General features: G+C 36.7%; 2 protein-coding genes across 2 annotated transcripts in view; one reads left to right on the plus strand and one right to left on the minus strand.

The window, feature by feature from the left end:
* Positions 1-51: 51 nt before the first annotated feature.
* LOC130233482 (fibrinogen silencer-binding protein) lies at positions 52-14928 on the plus strand. Its single transcript, XM_056463537.1, has 5 exons — positions 52-140; positions 2847-3511; positions 6497-6602; positions 6720-6781; positions 8331-14928. The coding sequence occupies exons 2-5, from the start codon at positions 3203-3205 to the stop codon at positions 8850-8852; spliced, it is 999 nt and encodes a 332-aa protein (XP_056319512.1). The 5' UTR covers positions 52-140; positions 2847-3202; the 3' UTR covers positions 8853-14928.
* Positions 14900-17671, minus strand: part of celsr3 (cadherin, EGF LAG seven-pass G-type receptor 3) — an 86813-nt gene continuing 84041 nt past the window's right edge. Inside the window, 1 exon segment of the mRNA XM_056463538.1 lies at positions 14900-17534. Within this exon segment, the coding sequence (XP_056319513.1) occupies positions 17507-17534 (28 nt within the window). The 3' untranslated portion in view covers positions 14900-17506.

Consider the following 17671-nt stretch of genomic DNA (forward strand, 5'->3'; position numbering starts at 1 on the left):
GCCTTTTTTTACGCCCTGAGCGTCATTTTGCGCATGTGTCTCCGGTCTGTTGTTTAAATTTCTTATGGACCGCTTAAACCCAGGGGGTGGGGACAAAGTGTAATATTTGCGGGATACAATCGACAGCCTGATGATTGCATGTAAGTAATGTCAATATGAATAATATAATATCAGTTGTCATACGCTGTGTGTGTGTAAATGCACAATATCCTAATTAAGAACAGTGGTCTCGGGATAGTCTTAAACCGCAGCTCGGGTTCACTTCTAGTGCGTTGCTCAGGTTTAGCGCCGTGGCTAGCATGACGAGCGGATACATGTAGTAATAACAATAATTACCATAATAATAAAAATGCTCCACCTGCACCTGTAAGACTTGGCGAGACCTGGATTTAAATGCTTGTTTTTTTTCTTTTCTTTGTTCGTTCTTTGATTACGATGCGATTCATCCTGAGCGAATTGTTCTTTTGAGTCTGACCGTTGAAATGAATCGGTTGAGCTGGTTCACAAAATCGAACGATTCCTCCCTGAACCGAACTGAATCGTAGCGAGCCGAGCAAAGATTTGGGCTTAAAAACTTGGGTTAAAGCAACTACTAGAATACTTTGTACATACATTTGTAGCAACACAGAGTTTGGTGCAAAAATCCAAAAAAATGTTCTGCCAAGAGATGTAGTTATGTGAATATCTAGTATGTTTATTGCAAAAATTACCTTTATGTCAATTTAATTTAATGAACTGAAAATTAATGTAAACGTTTACAATGTATGTAGAAATTACATAAAAAATCTCAAAGGGATATTATTTAAAAATGACAATTTACTGAAAATCCAAGGCCAGGGCTCTCCAAACTCTGCCGTCAAAATTAGCTCCAACTCAAACAACCCTAAACCAGCTGATCAAGCTCTTGCTAGATATACTAGAAATTGGTGAAAACAGGTGTGTTGAAGCAAGTTGGAGCTAAAGTCAGGACACTGACCCTCCAGGACAGAGTTTGTACACCCCTGTCCAAGGCCATCCAATTGCAAAGTGACTAGGCACGGGGCGATAACCGGTTTCAAGGTTTATCGTGGTTTGGAAAAGTCATGGTTTAAAACCGCTATAATTTTCTTTTATACCGTTCCTGAGGTATTTGTACGATTTTTAACGTGTTTTTTTTTTATGACTATTTAATTTAGTTTTTTAGGGCAGCAGTATCTCCAGAAAAAAATGGAGCCTCCACATCAAAACCTACTGGTCAGCCTATGATTCAGGAAATATATGAGAAACAAATCGCATTATAAAACAACATCCAAGCATGCTTAGACCTGAACAGTGCAGAGACTTACTTTATATCCAAAGAAAAGCTAGATATCCAAAGATGCATTATACTAATGAATAACTATAACTCTAATACAACTAATGAAGATTTTTATTATGCAGCCTGATGTGTTTACTTTTCCAAAATACTGAAATGTTTCTTAAAATAAAATGTATAGTGTTCAATAGGGAAAAAAGGTTGTTTTATTTATACATATTTTAAAGTGGTAAACACAATACCGTGAAACCATGATATTTTTTCCAAGGTTATCATACCATCAGAATCTTATACCAGCCTATGCCTAGTAGGGACTTATTTAATTCATCCGTCTGTGTAAATAAATTATTACAGATCAACTATTTTTTACGACATTGCTCCACAGGCTCACCAAACGGTCCCGGATGCGTTTACAAATCTTGTCACATGTCTGTAAATAAGGTTTCATGGACAGACAGATCCATTTTTTCTTAGGCCTTCAGAGTGTGTTCAGGAACAACACATTAATTTAGTTTTGCCTGTATATATCTTTGTTTGAGTCTGTTGACTTGCATTTTGTAAATGACCACTAATCAATAATGCAACCTCAAACATAGCTGTAACTAATAGCAAAAAAAAAAATGTTGTAATGGCAAGTATTGACACAAAACGTGTGAAATTTGATTGTGTCAGTATGCAGTTTAACTGTCAACCAAGTGCACCACACGTGTAAAAATTGAAGCCAAAACAGTTTGAGTGCCCCCTGGTGGACGGCTGCAGTATAGGTCATAAATCTATCCTTTATATAAACGAATGAATGTGCACTAAATATTAAATTTTTAAGGAAGATGGTTGTCATCATGCCGATGTATGTTCAAGTGTTTGTTTTTACTTACATATTTGATTATTTGTTGCTATAAAAGTTGATCTGATTGGGTTGGATTCAGTATATATGCAAATCAATCAGATATTTTGTTTGTAAAGGATATTGTAATAGTATACTGGCATTATAGTATGCAAACACCAGACATTGATGAACATCATCCTTCATAAAAATTGTCGTCTCAACAAATGTTGAGTGCCAAATGAAGCAATGTGTATATTTTGCATTTAGACACTTCAGTAAACCAGGCATGCCTGGTATTAACTTTATAAAGTTATTATGTCATTCAACATAAGAGTCCAAAATGCTGCTTCCTCCACTAAATAAATCACTTATAAGTGTTTAACTTTCTACGCTTTGTTTTTGCTCAGATAAATGCATACTCTAGGTATTTAATGTGCGCTTCTCTTTATTTTGGGAATTTTAATGTAAATAGGCCTACACAACTTGTGTAGAATAGTGCATAAGTACACATATCAAACTCTGCATGTCTACGTGTACTAAAAAAAGCATTCAGATTTGCCACCTTAACATGGTCAATCTGTGTTTGCACCATTCAATTTCATGTGTTTCATTGAAAGATTTTGGCCCTGATCACCTTCCATAATTGTCTTACATTTTTTAATAACAATATCATGGTATGCTAAACAAATGCTAAACTTTATTTGCCGTCTTTATACTCAACTACAGACTTCCCATGTGTGCCTGGTGACCCTTTGCCCATCAGGTGGACCCCGGATACATTTTTATTCAGCACCCATGATCAAGTGACCTCAAAATCCCCCTTTTACCTGTGGCATCCAGAGTTTACCATATCACTGCAGCTGAAACTCTTGAATTGCACATAAACTGACCTCACCTTCCTGCAATGCTGGACTGTAAAAACATACACTGTGACACAACAAATGTTACCTAAGAAAAAGCATACAAATACCACTAGATGTCTTTAACCAAGACTGTTCTGTTGAAGATAAACATAGCGACACCTTTTCTAGAGTTTCTATAAATGAAGCAACTCCTAATACCTCAATAAAACCTAGTGACTCATGTTGACCACCATGACGTACCGCATGCCAAACTTCACCCTGGAGCAGAAGCTGTTTCTGCTTCGGAGAATCCATGCTGTGGTAGACACAGTCCAGGACTTTCGGAAAGACACCAACACTACTGTGCACCGGAACGCTGTGTGGGCAGAGCTGGCTCAGGCCTTCAATGCGGCATTCCCGAGTCGACCGCCCAGCAGCATCGGCTCTCTGAAGACACTGTGGAAAAGACTGAAGGTCGAGTGTCGTGTAGCCCTGCAGAAGCGACAGGAGCAGCAGGCTGCTGGGCTCCCAGTGTCTGCCCTCACTCAGGTAAATTCTCTAATTCAGATTAGGGATGCATGATATTATCAGAACGTTCAATGTATCTTTATAACGGTGTGGACTCGATTAGGCATGGGACGATAACCGTTCTCAAGGTATACCGCGGTTTGGAAAAGTCAAGGTTTTAAAACTGCCAAATTTTTTTGTTATACCGTTCCCAAGGTATGTGTAAGATTTTTTTATTTATGTTTTTATTTAGTTTTTTTGGACAACAGTATCTCCAGCAGAAAAGATCTCCAAAGATGTGTTTTTAAATGGTAAAGAAATCTGTGTTTTTGAAACTAATGAAGACAGCAGAAGTAATTGATTTATTTGAATGACTTAGCCTGACATGTTTACCGTAACGAAATATTATAAATGTTTCTTAAAATAAAATGTATTGTGTTCAAAGGTGAAAATAGTTTTTACCCAGACATTTAAAAAGAGCATATTTTACAGCAGTAATCCCAATACCGTGGTACAGTGAAACTTTGGGTAAAAATATCACGGTTATCATATCGTCAGTCTCTTATACCGGCCCTTGCCTGGACTCGATATGTAAAAAGATGTCAGTATGTCTTGTGTATAAGACTTTTTTATTTTTATTTTAGTAAAAGACTAAAGCACATTTCATAAATGTATGCTTATAATCTTTGGACTTAATAAGAAAGAAGAGAAAACGTTATAAACAGTGGGAAATCCATATTTTTTATGTTTATTTAAAAAAATTATATTTTTTATTATTTTATTTAATGTTTTTAGTAATTGTAAAAATATATATTTTTTAATATTCTGCACTTAATTTTTTTTTTATTAAGGAAAAATTTAAATAAAGGTATATTTCTTTCTCTATACATGTTTTCGTTTGTTTGTTTGTTTGTATATATCTGTAAAATGCAAGTTTCATTATGTATACTTAAAGGGATAGTTCACCCAAAAATACAAATTCTGTCATCATTTAGTCACCCTTTACTGGTTTCAAACCTTTATGATTTTTGTCTGTTTAACAGAAAAGAAGATATTTTGAAAAATGATGGAAACCTGTAACTATTGACTATTTTGTTACAGGTGGTTGAAAGTGGTTACAGGTTTCAACTTTGTTCAAAATATCTTCTTTTTTGGCCAACAGACTAAAGAAACTTATGAAGGTTTGAAACAAGTACATGGTGACTACATGATGGCAGAATATTCATTTTTTGGTGAACTATTCATTTAAGTAATGCAGAAGTATTTTAAGTCTACTTCACCTATTAACACCTACGTAGTATACTTGTAAGTACACTACTTGAATACCACTTGGGACTAATTTGGCCCAGTTTTCGTATACAGTATGAAAATATACTTTTTAAGTGTACAATAAGTGTAACAGTACTACACCAAGTTGAAGACTACTAGTCTACAATGACATTTTTCATTTGTACTGCAAAGTAGTTTTAAATATATAACAAAACAAATAATACAATAAAAATGTATTTTGCAATGTTTTGGACTGTTGGAATGTCATTGTATTGACGAAGATATGAATAATGAATTATGATAATTGATATGTTACTTTCCTGTACAATGGTAAAGGTGAAGGAAATATTTCTTTTGTGGTTAACTACAGTACATTGAAACGAAAATTTTTAACTAATGACGTAATGTGGAATAAAAAGGTGGAGTGTGAAGATTGTGTCACGCACTGAGGAAGGCATTGTGCTGAAACGTCTGTGTTTTGTATCCCAAGAGTGTAAAATAAAGCTATATAAAGTAATTATTTAATGAGTGCGTATCATGACCTTCTGAATGATATTATTAACTAGATTAACGCACCAAAAATGTAAAAACTGCAAGCAAGCAGTGCAGAATTCATAATTGAATACTAGTAGTATACCATAAGATATTCAAGTACACTAGTACATAGATGATGATACGTAAAGTATACTTAAAATGTGCTTTTGCATTACTTAAAGGTCCAGTGAAGTGCTTCAAAATGTGCATTTTTTTAATTCGAAATTTGATGTAATCTCAGCTGAAACATGAAGATGGGGAGGAACGTATAGTAGCCCTCCCTGTTAAAAAACAGCTAATAGCATTTCAAGAAATCACAATTAGCTCATGATTTATAAATAGCTTGCTTGGCTTGCTGTCCCGGGAGAGAGCCCTGAGCTCAGGGGATCCTCGGGCCCAGGGCTCCCTCCCTTTCGCAGGGCGAGGGGAGATTGAGCTCAGGTAGATCTCGGAACTCCCCTGCTGCTGAGGCTAAGGTGAACTTCCTTAGACATTTAGGAAAGGAGACTTAGGCCAATTTTGTCTATAATATAGAGCATATTTGCACGGTGGAAGGAAACCAGGGAACGCGGGGGAAACCCATGCGGACACGGGGAGAACATGCAAAGTCCACACAGAAATACCAGATGGCCCGGCGAGGACCCAGAGCCAGTGGTATCCTTGCTGTTAGGCAACAGTGCTATTCATTGGGCCGCCGTGCCACCCATTTTGGATAAAGGTGGAGGAAGGGGGGGTTCTTCCAGATGAAAATAGTTGTAGAAAGGAAATGAGGATAATGTGGACCAGCTGGGTCAATCATGAGCCCCTCTCAAAGTTAGTTTAATATTAAACTTCACTTGGTTGAGTAGCTGAGCTCAAGTGCATCAAATGAAAGGGCAAATGAAAAGCTTCTTGAAGAGGGTGGGGCATGTCAGATACTAGAGAGCATTTGATTGGTCAGAAGATTTGATGAGAAACTGAAGTATGAGGTGACATCAAAAAATCGTTGATCTATTTAGGCAAACATGAGGAACTGCAAGCTTTGGATGTTTATATCTTCTAAATGTGAATTTTGTGACTTTGAGCACACTAGGTTATAGAACATCTAAAAAATGGATGTTAATTTCACGGGACCTTTAAGTGTATTAAATAAAATTGACTTGAAGTATACTTCTTTTTGGTAAGGGTATGTTTGCAGCCATTTGGTTTTGAAATTCTAGTGTTCTAAAGTGTGGTTGTTTTCAGGTGCAGAGAGAAGTGATCACCCTCGTACCGAACCTGATCTCCTGTCTGGAGGAGGTGGATGGAGACAGCAGTTATGCCTCCGTTAGAGGCGGCTCACCTGGAGCAGGTAATTAATAGTCATGTCATCTTCCTAAGCGGATGAAATACTACCACTCTTCCCAGCTGTCAACTGTGCAATTATACAGGCGAGGAGATTAATTGAGTCATTCTGTCTTTCTCATAGTGATGGGGCTTTCAGGCACTAATGGGAGCGAGCATGAAGATGCTGACCACAGTCAAAATGATGTAAGACTCAAATCAGCCTTCAAATGGTTTCTGAAACACCTTTTAAGCTAAATGTTTTCTTTTATTTTGCTGATTTTATTACAGAACGTATGATTGATTATGTAAAGTGTGGAGAGTATGGTTGGTTGTGTTTAAATGTGTGATGTACAGTGTAATGTGAACATTTGGGATAATGTGAATATTTTTGATAAAATAAGAGAGATCATACTAAATGAACATTATTTATTATTTAGTACTGAAATGAGCATGGTATTTTATATATAAATATGTTATACATATACATACAGTCCGTAAAACAGAAAAAAAAATGTTTAAATGAATAAAACAACCCCCTGTAAATGTTTGGGAATCTTTGGTTCTTACAGTACTAAATAAGATGCATTTTGTATGACCTTTTTTATTCTGTCAAAATTATTCACTATATAATATAATCTATATTTCTAGTATATATTCTCTAGAGCTTTACATAACACTGTATATTATAAAGTCCTACCAGGTCAACATTTGACATGCAATAAACACAGTTAATGTGGTTTAACACTAGTTAGAAAAGTATACAATTGTCTAAAACTACCATTCAAATGTTTGGAACAAGTGCAATATTTGTTGAATAAATGAATTTTTATTGAACAAGTATGCATTAAATTGATCACATTTTTATCAAATCAATGCAGTCTTGGTGAGAACAAGAGACATATTTCAAAAACATAAAAAGTCTATAGATTAGAGATAATTACCAAATTTTTTAACGAAACCAACTTTAAAAAATATATATTATAGTATATTATATTATATTATATTATATTATATTATATTATATTATATTATATTATATTATATATAGTAGGCCTAAAGTAGTACTGTAAAGCTTTGTAATATCAAATCTCTTTTAAAGGTTTAGGAATCTTTGGAATCTTTAGGAATATTTGTTGTCTTTTAGTAGATAGATTATATGAGACACTTGCTTTGTTCACCAAATAAACTGAATCTAATTGGATTTGCATTTTAAACATTAAATAAACGTTAAAAAGATATAAATTTTTATTTCACATATTAAGGTTTTAGTTATGATACTGCCAAAATAATTCCGCAGATTTTTACCAAAATTCTCAGCAGAAATAGCAAAAAACGTCCACAGATTCCGTCTGGCCCTACATATGGCTGATTTCTAACTGAGAATATGTAGTATGAATATCATCACTGTAGCTCATTCATGGATGGAGGAATAAGTCTTGTTGCAACTGCCCCATGTTGCAACCGTACACCCCCCCCCCCCCCCCTCCCTGACCAATTTCTTTCTAAAAGTGAAAATTATAACAACCTCACTTTTACATTAAAACCTTGCTTTTTAGCCCTACTTTGTCACCTCATACATTTATAAATTATTATAAATAGTAGGCTATTTATTATATAAAGATGCATATGAATAATCTGCACATTTATTGCTTTATTCAATGTACAATGAATGCATGCGTGTTATATTAATAAGGTTTACTTATTCCGTTAATATAAAACAATTACAATAATATTAAACGTTAACTTTTAACAGGAAGTAGACAGTAAGGAGAACTTGGCCATTGAGCTTGGCTTATCTTCTCCTTCTCACCCACCTGTCAACTCTGGGATTCCTCCGGGCTCTTCCTCCTCTCCTCTTCACTCGCATTCAGTCTCCTCCAGATCCAGACGTCCCTCCTTCATCTACTCAACCCATGCAGGAAGCACCCCAGGCCAGGGATCAGGGACGAGGGCTGCAAACTTTGATTCGGTACACAGAGAGCCTGCGGTGGCGCGCGGATCAGTGGAGAATTCGTTCCCGCCGGTGGACTTTACCTCAGACTCTAAATGGGAAGCACGTCGACAGGAGCTGTTTGAGCAGGAGCACCAGCAGACCATGAGCCTGTTACTGCTGCAGCAGTGTGTGTGGGAGGAGAAGAGGAAAGCGGTCAAACAGAAGGAGAAGGCGGCTCGAGCCAAGAAGAGATATTACCAAGCCAAACTCCGCAAGATCGGCGCGGGTCATTCGCCTTCCAGTAGCGACAGCGATGATAACGAAGAACACCCACGGTCATGAGTTTCAGATGTTTACAGCGTCTTAGATATGTTTACTTTCTTTTTGAAAGTTATCTTTTTTATTTAATTAATGCTGTCTATTTACAAGACTTTATTTTTGAAGGGGAGTTCACGCAAACCAGGCTTTGATTCAATAGCCGTCGATATGAATCTCATTTCTTTTTATACTACAGGGGCTGTCGAATGCTTGATTATGATTGGCTGATGATCCTTCTAAGGCAAGGGTGTCGAACTCAGTTTCTGGAGGGCCGCAGTTTTAAGCTACGGTCACACCGGGCTTTGTGTGTGCAAAATTCTGTCGTGCGGCGCTGCGAAAAGGGGCGGGATTAAACAAGCTTATTAGACATTAAAAAAAGCCAGAGATTGCTCCATGTTTTACATTTCTGCCCAGAGAGGTCGTGTTTTGATCCTCGATTGGTCTCACGCAGTCAAGTGATACGATTTATTAGGTTAGAATTCACCAAGCTTGAACATTGCACCGCAGCAACCTGCGAAACTTGACGCATGACCCCGCGTTTCCGGTCTGACGCATTCGCGTGCGTATGAATGGAAGTCTATGGAAGGAAAAGTCAAGTGTGACCGCACCTTTACACAGAGTAGTTCCAACTCTAATTAAACACACCTGATGGTACTAATAGACTGATTTCACACGGTGGCCATTTTAAAAGCAAAAGCGAGGCTTCTGTGGGAAGAAACCTAGTAATATCACCTGAAGTCACACAGGAATGGCACTTGTGATGGCGAATTGTTGTGTACCTGGCTTAATATCAATGAAGAGAAAGTGACACAAATTTATAATTTCACTGCTTTCCGAGTGACCCGAAGGTCCGTTCTGAATGGATAGTGAAATAAAAAGTGATATCAGACCTAATTTTCAGCTAAGTTAAGGGAAATGGCTCTAGTTAGCTAACATTTTCTTCCCCAAACACGTTTTAGATGCCATTTATCAAACTCAAATTAATGAACTCATTCTTTCACTATATTAGACTTTTCACTATACTGCATTTAAGCACTGTTGAGCGCGTTCTTAAAAACCACTGATTTGCCATAGTATTCACCAGTGCTCAACAGAAATCACTGTGATTGACCGTTCTTCTGATGAATCGACTGATCTTCATGGCTTTAAAACACTCCAATGTCCATGCATCTGCGTTTGCACTCGGTGAAGAGTGGTGAACTGATGACCTTCACAGCCAATCACAGTCATTTCTGTTGAGCACTGATGAACACAATGGCAAATCAGCTGTGTTTATGAACGCGTTTAAATGTTAGCGGGGAATGAACATTTTTGAAAATGTCAGTATCGTGGCAACAGTATTACAGACAACACAAGGGTGCACTCCAAACTTTTTACACAGGACTGCATTTTTTTAATCGCTCACCAGGTAACATAGGCTGTGGCAGGGAAGCTCCAACAGTGCTTTCCTGTTGCCAAGAACTGAAGCCTAGGAGGACACTTTATTTATTTAGTTTGATGCCTAATATTCTTTTAATTGGTTAAAATTAAACTTAACTGAATAATATCAAAGTGATGTTTACACCACATCTGCACTTTGAAATCACAGCAACAGCTGGAGGTTTGTTGCAATATTTACAGTCCTTATCCTATACTTCCGGGTTTCTTCCCACCACAGCCTCTCACATTTTTTAAAATGGCGGCCACATGAAATTAGTGTATTGAGTCCTTCAGGGTTGTTGCTATGTCGGATATGGTTGTGGCCGGAAGTTAACAAGAATAATTTATATTATTTATTAAATTTCCTATTTATTGTATTTTATTAACGTGTACACCCACCCCAACCCTAAACCCAACCATCACAGTAAGGTAAAAACAGTAGTTGTACCAAGTATTATTCATGATATCTATTAAATTATCCAATAAATTGTATTTTTTAAATGCCTACCCCCAACCCTAAACCCAACCGTCACAGTACTGTAAAATATTATTTATTGTTATACAGTGTCATAAAAAAAATGCTATATTAATGTGCCTATTGCACTTCCGGTCGGCCGCGTATACGATCTAGACTTTAACGTCCTTTAGGCTTGTTTGAAACCTACAGGTAATTTTGTTGAAGCAAGGTTGGAACCAAACTCTTAGGGCCGCGGTTCTGTTCTAAGGTGTGACAAATTATTTGATTCAATGATTTTATTTATTTCACAGGCTACAACTGTCAAAAATCACCAAAACAAAGCACAGGGCTTGCGAAGTAAGAATCTACTACACACAGGAGCAGTCTGAGGACAAAAACCTGACAAATGTCTTGGAAAAACAACATCTGACCTGTGTCTTTAGGTGTGCTAATCAAATAAGCAGAATTATTGACACCGTTCTGTTGAATTATTAGAAATAAATGCACACCCGAGCATCACCACATTGGGTGTGCATTAGTAACAATTCAGAGGCCCATCATCAGTTATTCCTCACTTACTAACTCTTTCACATCAACTATATATATTCATAGCGACCATTAGCTCTAAAAATAAAAGTTCATAATTTATTCCCCACTTATGTCGCTGTACAGCTTTCTTTCATCTGTGGAACATGTATTAAGAAAAATGCCTTAACGTTTATTTTGGCCATGCAATGAAAAAGTGGAGTCCGGTGTAGTTTTGGATCCCTCTGATTTTCATTTAATAAACTGTCAAATTGTTTTATTTATTTAATTTTTGAGTTCTGCAGAAGAAAGTAAGTGTTGGACACAAGTGAAGGGTGAGTAAATTATAACAGAATTTTCATTTTTTGATAAAGGTGAAAGGTGGTTCATGCCTACCCAGCAATGTATTTAAAGACCATTTAATGGCTTAAGAAATTCCTTGATTAGCTGTAGTTTTTCAAGAAATATCAGTATGACAAGGGCTGCATCCAAAATCTTAGGCTGTTTACTTGTTGACCTTTAAGGCAGCATAACTAAATAGGGTTAGTTTTTGGTATTAATAAGGGAATATTTGCTTACTTCTTGCTGGAAAAGCCATAAAAAGTGGAAAATGTTAATCGAAAATGTACATTTACACACACAAAAATAATGCCTGAGGGGTGCTATGAGATGCCATGGATGCCATGTGAATGCACAGAATTGTGGGATAGACACCTATGTTGCCTTCAAAATCTGTTCAGAAGCTAATTCCCTAGTCAGCAGAATTTGGATTTGGACATACTTTGATGACAAGTTTTGTGACATTTGGAAAGCAAGGTTAGCTACTATCCATTGAAAGTGGTTGGCAACTTCCTCAATTGCATTCAGATAATGTAAAAAGAAACAAATGCTAATGCTAATGTTAGCTTTGCTCTGGTCAACAAGGATGTCTTCAAATTAGACAATGCCTTTGTTGTACTGAAATATAATTATGAGCACATAAACTTGTTGTCCTACATGTTACAAGCCTTTTTGTGATTTTAATTAATTTAAAACTGAACCGGAATCCCCTTGACATCCATGTACTATCCTCTTAGGGCACAGTAGAAAATTGACGATTGACAGTAAATCAACACAGTTGTGCTTTTTTAGCAGTTGTGCAGTAATTGCTTATTTATAAATAACTACCTGAGCAAGAAAGGAACTTTTTTTTGGGATGCAGCCTTAGATGGAGCACTGGTTATCATGTTTGAGTAATATTGTAGAAGTGAATGCAGCAGTGTGTTTTGTGCTAACAGCTCCAAATGCCACATATATTTAGTCCTGCTAATCATGCTTGATGAGAACTGGAAATGAACTGAAGTGACATTCCTAATGTTCCTAACTGTATTTATTTATTTTTTTGTGTGTCAGAATCAGGATCAAACCAATGGCAGATTAAGGTCACACAAGGCACCTCTTTGTCGCTATGTAAACAGTACACTCTCACACGCGCGCACACACACACAAAGGACAGTGTCTTCAGGACTAAACTTCTGATTCACTTCACTGTAGCTTGTTTACTCTATGCAGGTTTTTTTTCAGGTAAAATAAGTGCTTCTCTTAAGTGGATTTCCTACTGATGGACTGGTTAAATTTAGCTCAGTGGTGTTCATTTGTGTCTTAGTATACAGTGTTTGCAGAATAGAGAGTCCTCTGTCTATTCTGGAGTGTTAAAAAAACTTTCTTAAAGTGACAGTTCACCTAAAAATGAACATCTGCTATTCATTTGCTCTCCCTTAGGACATGTAGGTGACTTCTTTGTTTAGTGGTACTTAAAGGAAGAATTGTAGCTAAATCTGTGGTTCTTGAATCATGAAATCCGAGTTTTGGTTACAAGCACTTTGAGGCTGTGTCCGAAATCAACTACTACTCAGTAGGTTCTGCATTTCAATTTATATGTCCTACTCGGCCGTTAGAAAAGTACGTTCTATACAGTGTGAATGTGAGTAGTATGAATGGAACTCGGACATACTGTACATCCGTCATTTTGTCATCATCATGTGACCTTCCCGCGTCAGTTGCATCGCTTCACTCCCATTCATAAATTCTCTCTTGGCGTACCGTGGGATAGTGTAGCTTCCATCCGATGTGCACATGAGAATCTCACTGAAAGTAATAGGGCAGGGTACAGGCGCGCATACTGCTTTTAGCATACTATATAGTATGGAAGTATGAGATTTAGGACGCAGCTTGAGAGTGCAAAAATGCATAAAGAAACAATTAATATATTGTTTGATTCCTCCAGACAACAGATTAAGGTAATTATAGAAACGATTAGAGTGCAGGAAACATGATTTACAACATTATTACCTTTAATCCAGCTTCTGCAGTGCTTTATGTATTCAGTCAGGAGAGCGAAATGATGGTGGCTGAGAGAGGTCAAATGCTCTGCAAATGAATAAATAAATAAATAAATAAATAAAATAAAGAAACACCAACAAACTGAGAAAACATCTTCATCAGTTTGACAACACACATGTCGGCACATGTATAGTTCAGTCCTAATAATCTTACGAATTACACAATTAGTGTAAAATGAGACTTAATGTCATGTTAGCAAGAGTAACTAAAAATATACAAACAACAAGAAACCGCAATCAACAAAATACTCACCTCTCAGGCCTCTGACAACACTGCTGACTCTTAACAGGAAGCAGTTGAGTTCGTCACTTTTTAGGATCTCTCAACACATTGCCAATGTGATCTGCATTATTTGCAGTGTGTTTCTGTGTTTGCAGGTGTTGTGAGAATACGCATGTGTGTGTTTTGTCGAATCAATGATGTTTTGTAAGTCTAAGCTCTCTCGGGGGCAGCTCAGTGGTTAGCACTGTCGCCTCACAGCAGGAAGGTCGCTGGTTTGGGCATCCGCTGCATAAAACATATTCTGGATAAGTTGGTGGTTCATACTGCTGTGGTGACTACTGATAAATAAAGGGACTAAAGGCTGATTTATACTTCTGCATCAAGCACATGTGTATGGTCCGGCGCAGTCTTTGAGCGGTCACATAGCTCTTGTGTCTGACGCGCACCTCTAAAAAATGTAACTACACGTCGCAATGGCCGCCAGTTCCCGCTTCTGAATGAGCGAGTTTGAGCTACTTGTACATTAAGATAGCGTTCAGAAAAAAACAAAACACCCACAGAGGAAACTTGACACAGAGGAACATAACATAACCTACTGCCAGCTAGCGCTTCAGAAATGTTTTTGCAGAGCAACACAAACAGCATGCAGAAAGATAAATGCACAGCTACGCGCAAGGTATGCTTGCTTGATGCAGAAGTATAAACCAACCTTGAGCCGAAGGTAAATGAATGAATGACTAGAGCTCTCTCAGCCACCGCACACAAAATTCCTGATGATGATTCGATTTTTGGATGAACTGTGCCTTTAAGGAATGTGACAATAGTAGCTTGGAAAAGTACAGTCAGTGAGACATGTTAGACTGAATAAACTAGTGAAAACCTTCCACTGTTAAAGCAGCTTTTTTGTAAAGCTAATTACAATTTTGTTGTAATTTGATTTGATCTGTGTAATGTGATGAACTAAATCAATCTTTTTTAAACAACCGAAGTGTTTGTCTTGAATATTCGAAAAAGGAACAACAACAACAAAGATCATACAGAAGCGTGGTAGCAATAACTCCTTTATTGACGCCCAACAGGTGTCATTTTCTCCCATTGGTAGCTGTTTTTTTTTTTTTTTTTTAAATCTGAAAACCCCCATAAGTAAAAGGGATCCAACATGTCCAATAATAAACATGTTGGGCCATTATACATTCCCCTTTTCTCTCTGCCATCCGTTCATTGTCTTCCACCGCTCTCTCTTTCTGACTCTTCCCAGAATGCATTGTGAGGAGGGGGACGGTACATGTACAAAAAAATTTCACACATAAAACATATGAAACGGATGAGACTTGGCTCTTATATAAAAACAAAAACTCTCACTCGCACTGCTTTAGAAACACTCCAGCAACAGCTATGGTGGAGAAAGGATAAATATTAATAAATAAAATAAATTAGTTTAATGTCTGTACAAGATAAAGTTATGCAGTAATAAATTAATATAAAAATCATAAATAGAAAAATGTCTGGAGCACTTTATGACAGGTAAGAGGTATAAACGGGTGACATAGGGCACTCTTTTTGGCAAAACTCATGATAATACTGTAAATAACTAAAGAGAAAAGGTACGATGATGCATGATTTCTCTTTTAACAGGACATTTTTGACTGATTTCACCTTAATGACTGTTAGCTCATATCGCAATGTGCCTTCCTTTATATTCAATTCTTCACAGAAACAGTAATCACTGATATTTATGCTAGGAAAGAGGAAATCAAAGACGGATTAAATAGCTTCTCCTCAATAGCTGATTTGATAATGATTTCCTTAAGCAGTATTTGAATTATGATAAGCCTGGATATGAAAGATTTTTTATTATGCTGTGAAGTCTTGAATATGCTTGAAGGCTGGTTACACAAATCAATTAAAGGTCTTTTAACAGAGCTTTAGCAAACTTCAACACACGCTCGTTATTGTAAAAGCATTAGAGCGGTCTGGCTGAAAATATTTCAGAATCTGGACAGCCATCTCATGAATATTGAAGATGATTTCTGCCATGGTTTTAAAGAAAAAGTAATTTAAAAAAATTAATTTTATATTCTTACTTCTTTTTTGCTGGAAATGTCTGGAATCTGGAAATGTTGGAATTGTACGATGTACAGAATTGTACGATGCAGAACATGAACAAACAATTGTAAACTTGTAGAAATGTGATTTTGTTCAGAATTGAGTTTAGCAACCCAGTACTGTGACTTTATTTCTTATAAATGCAGGGTTTTAGGCTTTCATGCAATTGCGACTTTTTAAAATTTATTTGAGGCCAATTATCAGATGTAAATTATAGGGCCCTATCATACACTCCGCGCAATAAGGCGCAAGATGTGTTTGGTGTGATTTGTTGCTATTTTCAGACCAGCGCAACCCTAATTTTCACGTTTTGCACCATGTTGTTTAAATAGCAAATCTATTTGTGACACTTTTTGGACTCATGACTGTTCCGGTCTATAAAGGAGGTGTGTTAAGGGTGCATTGTTGGTGTGCTGCTATTTTGAAGAACTGAAATAGACTGCGCCATTAACCAACTAAAACTTTTTTGTAACAGCAAGTCTACACATTTTGTCATAATTTTGACTATTACGTTTAGAAATAATTCTTGCAATTTTTTTTTTTAAATTCAGAAATATAAATGCACAAGAGCCAGTTTTCTTGTAATTATGGCTTTTTTCTTAAAACTGGATAATATATTCTGGCATTTGCCTAATTATAACTTGAAATTGTAAGATCCAAATGAACAATTCAGAATTTTTTCTGCGAATTACAGTTTTAGGAGTAAACATTTTCTAACAATCCACATTTCATTTCTCGCCAGTTTTTACACCTTAAAATGTATTAATATATTCTGCTGGCAACTGCTACAGTATAAACCAGAATTACAGCTGTAATTACCTTTTTTATTCTGTGGCAGAAATCAGCTTCAAGTTTGTTGGAGTTTGCTGAAGAAATGTCTTTAGACCAAGCTAAAATCTTCCAATCAAGTCACCTGTTTTTTTAAAAAAACAATCCATTGACTGACAATCATTACGGCTCAATCACATCATCTTCTTCATAAATCTTTACAATCACAATCACTGTCTCTGGAAATTTCCACCAATCCCGTGTTCGGGCTGCATTTACAATGACCAATCCTTCTCTTCTCTTCATAAACTCTCAGCTGGTTGGTCAGTGGGCGTGGCTTGTTGCATAAACACAATTTAAAGATTGGATTGGGAACGTTTGGGACTGTTTTGGCTTGGAATGGGTTTGAAAAGTGTTTTTTTTTTCGATCCTACCCACTTAAACACATATCCACACAATCTTCAAACAAACATCACTAGAGATTTTTTCTTCTTTGATCTTTGATGAAAAAGATAGAAAAGTATAAAAATGTCCTGTACAGTTTTTCTCTCTCTGTGTCTCTCTCCAGTCCTCTCCGCTGTTGGTCTGGAATCTGAGGTTTTTATGAATGATAATCATTGAAATCATCACCTTCTATGGTTTGATTTGCTGTCTGTTTTCAGGAGGGTGCTCTTTCTCAAGCCCTTGATGAACTTCACCCTCCTGTGCCGCAGGAGTCCTGATCACTCCGACTGCTTTTGTCCTGTGATTCGCCTGAGCCCAATCTGCAGAGGTGCATTATGGGACTGTGAAGGAATCATCAAGATTGTCCATCACTTCTGTTAACTCTACAAAGAGAAAAATGAAAGAGCCAGATGTAAATAACGTCATCATGTGACAACACCAGTGGACGTCCTGCCTCAGTGATACATAAAATACAAAAACACCTTTATATTTTAATTGATTCATGTTTATTATATATTTT

This window comes from Danio aesculapii, chromosome 8 (assembly GCF_903798145.1).
Source record: "Danio aesculapii chromosome 8, fDanAes4.1, whole genome shotgun sequence".
Lineage (NCBI taxonomy): Eukaryota > Metazoa > Chordata > Actinopteri > Cypriniformes > Danionidae > Danio > Danio aesculapii.